Source organism: Mycteria americana, chromosome 10, assembly GCF_035582795.1.
Source record: "Mycteria americana isolate JAX WOST 10 ecotype Jacksonville Zoo and Gardens chromosome 10, USCA_MyAme_1.0, whole genome shotgun sequence".
Taxonomy (NCBI): Eukaryota; Metazoa; Chordata; class Aves; order Ciconiiformes; family Ciconiidae; genus Mycteria; species Mycteria americana.
In genome coordinates, this window is record NC_134374.1 from 3,116,025 (window position 1) to 3,124,413 (window position 8,389).

General features: G+C 43.5%; 1 protein-coding gene across 1 annotated transcript; it reads left to right on the top strand.

The window, feature by feature from the left end:
* The first annotated feature begins 4,383 nt into the window (after positions 1-4,383).
* LOC142415209 (uncharacterized) lies at positions 4,384-6,499 on the top strand. The gene is made up of 2 exons (XM_075513260.1): positions 4,384-5,089; positions 5,759-6,499. The coding sequence occupies exons 1-2, from the start codon at positions 4,583-4,585 to the stop codon at positions 6,419-6,421; spliced, it is 1,170 nt and encodes a 389-aa protein (XP_075369375.1). The 5' UTR covers positions 4,384-4,582; the 3' UTR covers positions 6,422-6,499.
* Positions 6,500-8,389: the final 1,890 nt, after the last annotated feature.

Sequence of the window (8,389 nt, forward strand, 5' to 3'; positions counted from 1 at the left end):
TATATTCAGTATAAGCAAAATGCTCTCCTAAGAAGAGGACCAACAAAACCTTGTGTGGGCTGCTCAAATCCTGTGTAAAACCTAGCTTCAGGAATTAAGAGTTAGGAGGAGTGGGTGGTATACTGAGCCTCTGCAAAGGGTGAATGTAGCTGTAGGGATGTCTGTGCAACACTGAGAGCATTTGTTGCAGCCTGTGCAGGCATACTTGAGCATCATTTCATCTCCCTCGATGCGTATCTATGACAATGAAGTCATGGAAACAGTGGCTTCAAGTGCCAGCCAGATGAGGCAGATGGGCACTGGCTACTTATTCTGGCAGCTATATCACACGATAAAGGCTGGGCTGCTGGGTCTTGGCTGCTTGGTTCTCACCAGACTAGCTGGATTGACACATACATGGGAGCTGTAATCATCTCTTTGGTTGCGATATAACTTTTGGTGACATGCTATGCCTTTGTCCCAGACATGGTATATTCTATGCCTCTACCCAGCCACAGGCGTGGGAATCAGCTCATTTTCAGTGCCATGACAAGAAAGCAAGAAATGAGGCACTGGCCCATATCCTCCTTACTCTTGAATCGGATCACCTACTGATCACAGGTATACTACCCAGTATAGGGGAGAAATGGAGAACCAGGGTAAGTAATACACTGTTTCATAGTGACCTATCATTATTCTTCAGGTTCTTAAGAGTCTACATCGGTGAGCAATAGCCTCCTACTTCATGCAAGTTTATTGTGGAGGAAGGAATAGCGGTTTTCATCATCCTCTCTTGCATCCTTCATGCCAAACACTAAGGTCATACAGAAAATTAGAACAGGTTAATTCTCTCCCCATCCTCTTTTTTCACAACAAAATTATTGTGAATCCTACATCAGTTTATGATGGGCTCATACATCAATTTATGAATTGAATTATAGGATAGGATTGTCCACAATAACAAGGGACTGGATTTGATAACCGAATAAGCCTTTTCCACTCTTTGCTCACTTTCCTGCTCAACGATTTAGCCCACGCACTGTCTGGTCTGAATTCCATGGGATTTCTCCACATACTCAGTTTACGTGAGAAGCTGTATATACCGAATGAAAGGTTCATTAAACATCGGAACTTCCTGGCCTTTTCTTTGCCTTCACCCTTTCCCTTTGATAGCTGAATGTACTGCTTTACTTAAGAAAACCAAAGTGCCCTGGCAGGAGGGAGGCATAACACAAGCACGTGCCCTGAATACAGAAGAGTTGTGAGTGCAGCTCTGGCAACGCATCTCATTCTCGACCCTCAGCACCTCTGCCACGGGCACGTCTGCAGGGCTCATAGGACAGACTTAGCATGCATAGCCAACACCCTGTACAACGGTGCAACTATGCAAAAATTATCTACTGAGGGGAAAATCTTAGAGCAGTAAGCTCCTTCTCTGCTTAATTGGAATGTGAGGGTCTTACAAAAGAAAATGCTAATATTCTGTGTCACTCTGGTCTTTCCCTCTTCAGCCTCTTTTCCTGTCTCTGAAACCTGATGATACCTGTTTATACGTTTTCAGGGAACTCAGCAGTCTCATACGTTCTGGTTTAGATTCATTTCTTGGCTGAGGTGAGCAATGTGAATAAAGCTTTGTATGTAGATCTAGGGGAAACTGAAGGTTGATTTTAAACTTGAAGATAGGTTACAAGGATAAAATGACAATGTAAAATCTTGTGTTCTGTCTGGCTTAGAATGGAGCTCTTGCATATCCACTGAAGCATTTTGCTTTAGTGCTTTCAAATGAAATTTTGCATCATACACTGGGAATTTATGACTAATACACACACATACACACACACACACACACACAGTATTTCAACCAATAATAAAAGCTTCTTATTACTAAAAGAGCTATCAAAAGTCACAAGGTAAATGGGATATTCAGACCAGCATCAACTAAAGCTTTCTGTTTCTCCACTTCCCCAGCACCTCTTTCACACTGTGCTTAACAATGTGATATTTTCATGCAAGTTTTACTGTAGTTGTAAGACAGACGAAAATATTAAAACATAACTAAAAAACCCTTGGATCCTCATCATTTACCGCAATATCATAATAGTGATTTTTTTACGTGCAGTTCTTAATCTACTGTATTTTAGGAATGGTTCCTTGATGCTGTTAAAGCACCTTTGTAAATTGAATGGATTCACTGTGAATTATTAAGCTTGAACATTATAAATGCTTCTTATAAAGATTGCTTCTCGTTGGTGCTTTAATAATTTTAAAACACAATGACAAATATAAAGCTGAACTTAATATCTCATGTCATCTCTTCATAAAATAGTGCTTTTGCCTAACAGCATTAACACTGTCTGAGATGAGTCTGTTCTACCAGCCTACCTGCAAGAGTTGAGCGAGTCTAATTGTTCTGGCATGTCAGAACATTTTACATTAATGTTGGGAAGTTTTGCTACCCATGTATTATGTTCTGTTGCAACTTTTTGGCACATCCTCCGACTTTAAGTGGGGTAATAAACTTTTAACACTAACACTGAAGGAATATAAGCTGTGTTTTTCAAAACTTGTGTTCTGGGCCATATCTACAAGCTGGGGTGCAGCATGTTACAATTTGCATTTCTCTGCACGTCAGGGACTGCTGCACATGAGAAAGGATTCAGTCCCAGACAGGAGGACACTTGGAGATGCTGCTTGGATACTGCAGGCATTGTCACCAGCCAAATCAGCACAACTCCCAGCTGGTTTCATCCTGCTGAGCAGTCTTGCATTGGCGGGTCCTGACATTTCCAAGAGACAGGAGCTTGCCATCCTCTTCCTTCTCTGCCTGCATGAATCTACCACCAGTAGGAATCCAGCTGTACAAGACCTTCTGTGCAAATTGAATAGTATTGCTGCTGGAACCACCACAAAAAGGGAATTAGTGAAACTTCTATTGCTAGTTTCCTTTAAAAGGCTCATAAAATGTAGGCTGTATAGTGAAATTACAGAAAGATGAAACATGTCTTTTCACCCATTCTCAACCACTGTCAAAATCACTAGAACGCAGAGGATGCTGTCTGATTTGGTACACGTGTGTGAACTCTCTCAGTGTGGGTTACAGATTACCATGTTAAGCAGTAACGTGCCCATGTCCACTTAGAGTGCTGTAATCACAACATCGGGCTAGAGAACAGAACATTTATCTTTTCTGCCTCCTTTTTTAAACCTCTGGCTCTGGGGTTTTTTTTATTATGAGTACAGAACACCAAGATTTTTTTCATGTGAATCAAAAAAATTGTTTTGATTAGACAAAAAGAATACATTTCATTTTGGGTCAATTCACTGTTCTGAAAATTCTAATTCAAACCAACATGAAGTATTCACACAGTTCTTATAAATACCTCACTGACGTGCTAGAAGGCTTACTTAAACAGTATTTGTGAAGCAACTTGAGAACTACAGAAATGCTGACCAAGATGCATTTATGGCCACTTCTCTTTTTTCTGCATCCCACTTCATTGATAGGGGTATGTCTGCCGTGTCACTTCCCTGGCAGTAACCTATGCACCGAAGAACACTAAGGCAACTGTCTCCTTGGGCTTCCTTGTATCCAGCTCTGGTTATTAAGGCAAAAGGTTATGTAATGCAAAAAAAGTATAACACAAAACCAATAAAAATTCCTATTATAAACCAGCTTAAATGTCACAAATTCAGCATCCATTTGTACCTTTGCCTGTTCATCTCAAAAGCCTGAGACCCAGATCTTCGGATATGAAAACTTTGTCTACGTAGGTTCAGTTTTTAACCTGAACTAACAAACTTGCAAACCCCACTTTCAGTAAAGCTGAAGGTCCCTGGCCATTGGCCAGTGTTTAAGTAAGGTTTCAGTAAGGTTCACAGGTGGAAATAAACTTCCTACAAAAACATGCCCGATAAAATCAATGATTTTAAAAATGCTAATCCAGAGGTGGGGACCACGTTTGTGCTGAGCCAGGTGTTGAAGACTTCTGTGTTTGTAACATGGTCTCCAGCAGAGGACACTCAGATGGTTCCTGGCTGAATTTTTCTCAGCATTGTGCCACTTCTTGCCCACGCAGATATGTGGTGGTCTAATGTGTGAACCTTCCTAATGGTTTGGTTGCATAATTGTCTGTAGAGTATTTATATGAACATTTTAGCAGTGTAATATATTGTTCAAAAGTCTTGTCCTGTACAGTATAAGTATTATCTTAAAGTATTTTTTTAAAAAGTCTGGATGAACCTCCCTGTCCCTCCCTGTGGGCCAGGTACTAGCTGCAACCCAACACAGCACTGTCTGATCACTACACCTAAAATTTCACTGCAGTTTTATTTACTTTTGGCTCTTGAGACATAAAATCTGTAAATGAAAAGCAATGACTTGCTGCTGCTGCTTTATGTTGCTAGGAAACAGATGCTGCCCTGTGATGTCATGGCAGCGCAGCATGGGTGTCATAGAGATGTTTGAGAATTTTCCCTTGGGATTCTCGGTCAGTTGGTCACTTCCTTTCAGCTGGCTGTCTGGCAGGACAGTTTAGTTGCTAAGGTAGCAGTTAAGGTGGCTTCAACTGAAAAATTTACTCAAACTGAGAAAAAAGAATTTAAAATGGAGCTTTCCTCATTGGAAACTTCATGTGATTCTGTTCTGGACAAGGGCGTTGATTTGTCAGGCTCGACTTCTCCTCTCCGGCCAGCATATGACAAAAGAGCAGCTAGTGACACTGCCTTTGGACTGCCAGTAGAAGAAAGATCTTCACAGACTTCCACTAAGCAACCCTGGTCAAAAAGAGAGCATCTGAATTCATCTGAGGAGAGCTCTAGCAAAGGCGATGCCTCTACCTGCCTCAGCTTTCTGAAGAAGCTCTGGGACGTTGTTGAAAGTGATCGGTTTGAGTCCATTTGGTGGGGTGACAATGGAAAGTGTGTGGTGATTCATGAAGAGCTGTTCGAAGAGGAAGTACTAGCAAGGAGAGGACATCTGAGAATTTTTGAAAGTGAGAGCATGAAAAGCTTCACTCATCACCTCCATCTGTACGGGTTCACCAGAAAGCTGTGGGATTTTCAAAACTTGGGCTCGCGCAATGACTTGCTAGCGGAAGAAACAGCTCAGGAGGTATGTTGGATCCTCTACGTGCAAACTAACTCTCAGAATATTCTAGTGGGACAGATTTCTGTTCCAGTGAAATGAGCCTTTACTACATAGCAGACGAGGATGGTAGTAAATGTTCTGATTGTCATTTGTTTCTCGGCTTATGTTCAGGAGGTTTTGAGGTAGCGTTTCTGAGTAGTAGAAATGCTGATAAAATATACGTTGGTTATTTCCAATCATTTTGAATACATAAAATGAAAAGATCCTCTCACTGTATCGGGATTTTTTTTTTTGGTGTTTGCTACGTGTCTTGCTGTACCAGATGTGCAGTTTTCTCTTGGCATTTGCTGAAGGCTGAGAAGGTACATGTCAGCATCATCTAGTTACCTACATGGTCATTCCACATTAAAGTTGCTGAAAAGTAATGGTATTTGGGTTTCTAAATCAGTTTGCATGCTTTTGAAAATCCTACACTTCTCTGCTACCAAGCGGCAAAAACACAAGGCTGGTTACTGCTTAACAGGACTGTATCGCACCATTTTATTCAGCCTAAACTTCAGCTTTAGAATGATCTCATAATCCTTTTTAGCATCCATATTTCTCTTTTGCAATTAAAATTCTTAGTTCTCGTATCTTTGTGGTTTCCAGTCTCAAGGCGGTGGTGACTAACTCTTTTCCTTTGCATTTTTTTAGTTTCATTTCTACTACAACCCAAATTTTAGAAGACATTTTCCGCATCCGCTAATGAAGTATAAGCGAAGCTTTGGTCCAAAAAATCAAACACCAGCAGGATTTTCACCCAACATGGCTTTGCATGCACGCCACCGGAAAAGAAAACCAGATGTTGAGCTTGCGTGGGAAACCACTTCTGAGGAGGAGAGCGATCTGTTTTTAGCAGGTCCAAGGGAGAACATGCACACCTCTGCACCCAGGAAGGCCGCACCTGCCAAGCGACGTGCCCGGGCAGCTACTGGAGTCAGACATGCCTCTCCATCCACGTGCACCGCTGCTCTGACAAATTCAGACCCCGCGGCAGCAGTAGGCAGGGCGAAGCTCAGTCCTTTGGCCCCCTCCCTTTTGCTGCAGCACAGCGGCCCCGGCCCGGCTGGCGTCCAGGGTGCTGCTCCTGCTGCCGCTTCCCCAGGTCGTGCCATGCCGGCCGTGCCCAACAGCCACTTTGTACCAGGGCTGGCACCTCCCACCTCTCCAGCTGTGCTGGCAGCAGCTGCTCCTCTGTCTATGCCAAGGCCACCTCGGGGCCAAACTCCACCGTACTGCCACTGCCCAACTTGCACTTGTGGTCCAAACAGTGAACCTGCAGGTGATGGCCTTGGACCCCAGCCTGGGGCATGCTAGGTACCTTCCACAGCTCTTTTAGAAGTTGCATAGTCCAAGGGAATAGTCTCCTAAGTGTTCCAATAAACCATCTGAATACAAAGCCTCTGCCAGTTGTCCTGTCCTGTTTTTACGGTGCAATCCCACTCAGACCCTAACGTGAGAGCACAGCAGCAGGCCAAAATCAAGGGAGACCGATTCCTTTTCATTGAAGCGAAGGTGTGGGCTTGCTGACCAGCAAACAGAAATGGGAAAGGATTTAGAATTTACGGTGTTGTATCAAGTGTCTGGAAAAAGTCACTCCAGTTCCAGGGTCCTTTGCTGACAAGCAATCCTTGAAATAAAATATTGAGCACTGAAACCATTTCCTTCATTTCCTAATGAATTCAAGAGTGAAACTATTGAGGTCAGTAATGGGATTAGGTTCCAGCTGATCTGAGAGAGGAATCAAACTATTAGGTTTTGTTCTTTTGACATATTGGGAAAAGATACCCTTTTAGAAGTAGGAAGTGACATAGAGTTTCACCTACAAATAAACAGCACTATAGCATTATTCCTCTGTTTCATGTGGGAAATGGGTTCAAGATGATTGTGTGAGTTGTATATGCTGCAATTGCTCATCAATTCTGCTTCACAGTGGTGGTCTGTAATGCCAAATTTGAAGACATCACCTCCCCAAAATATCTTTTTGCATCTGTTGGCTTTAGAATGGCCTGGCTTCACCCCTGTATCTAGCTTTTTCCTAGAAACACCTGACAAATGTCAGCTGAGGACAAAAATGTATTCGATCCTCTCTCAGGCAAAAATCTTGCTGACCTCCAGGAAACTGTCATTGGCATCGGGTGTGCAGCACTGCTCCCTTGTTGTGTGATAAAGAGCCATGCTTTTCATTCATAGTAAAATGTAATAAAATAAAAAGTCTCTAAACAAATCCAGAAGTATTTTGAAGACCAGAGGAGAATGGGATTAAATTTTGTGCCATGAACAGTGTGTCAGTGTCCAGCTGCACGCTTTGCAGGTTTAGGTGCACAGGAAACTACTGCAGACAACTTCAGTCTGAACCTTTGGTATGAAATAAGACGACGGGCTGATGGGTTGGACTCAAAGAGTTAGAGCAAATGGGGTTACATCAGGCTGGTGGCCAGTCACCAGTGGGGTTCCCCAGGGCTCAGTTTTAGGGCCAGTGCTCTTTAATATTTTTATAAATTATCTGGATGCAGGAGTCAAATGTACATTAATAAGTTTGCCAATGATACTAAACTAGGAGGAGCTGTGGACTCCCTCGAGGGTAGAGATGCCTGACAGAGAGAGCTGGATAGACTAGAGAGCTGGGCAGTCACCCACCGTATGAAATCTATCAAGAGCAAGTACCGGATTCTGCACCTGGGACAGGGTAATCCTGGTTATATGTACAAATTGGGGGACAAAAGGCTGGAGAGCAGCCTCACAGAAAGAGATCCGAGGGTCTGGGTTGATGGCAAGTTGAATATGAGTCAACAGCGTGCCCTGGCAGCCAAAAGGGCCGACTGTGTCCTGGGGTGCATCAAACACAGCATAGCTAGCCGGTTGAGGGAGGTGATTGTCCCAGACTCTACTGTGTGCAGTTTTGGGCACCTCACTATAAGAAGGACATCAAACTATTAGAGTGTGTCCAGAGGAGGGTGACAAAGATGGTGAAAGGTCTCGAGGGCAAGACTTTGGAGGAGCGGCTGAGGTCACTTGGCTTGTTCAGCTTGGAGAAGAGAAGGCTGAGGGGCAACCTCATCCCAGTCTACAACTTCTTCAAGGGGGGCAGTGGAGGGCGAGGTGCTGATCTCCCTTCTCTGGGGAGCAGTAGGACAGGAGAAAATGGAATGAAGCTGCATCAGAGGAAGTTCAGATTGGACATTAGGAAAAGGTTCTTCACTGAGAGGGTGGCCGCTCACTGGAACAGGCTCCCCAGGGAAGTGCTCATGGCACCAAGCCTGCCAGAGTTCAAGGAGCGTCTGG

Coding starts and splice junctions, on each gene's coding strand:
- LOC142415209 (XM_075513260.1), top strand. CDS start 4,583: ATGGAGCTTTCCTCATTGGAAACTTCATGTGATTCTGTTCTGGACAAG. Junction 5,090..5,758: donor CGGAAGAAACAGCTCAGGAG/GTATGTTGGATC, acceptor GCATTTTTTTAG/TTTCATTTCTACTACAACCC.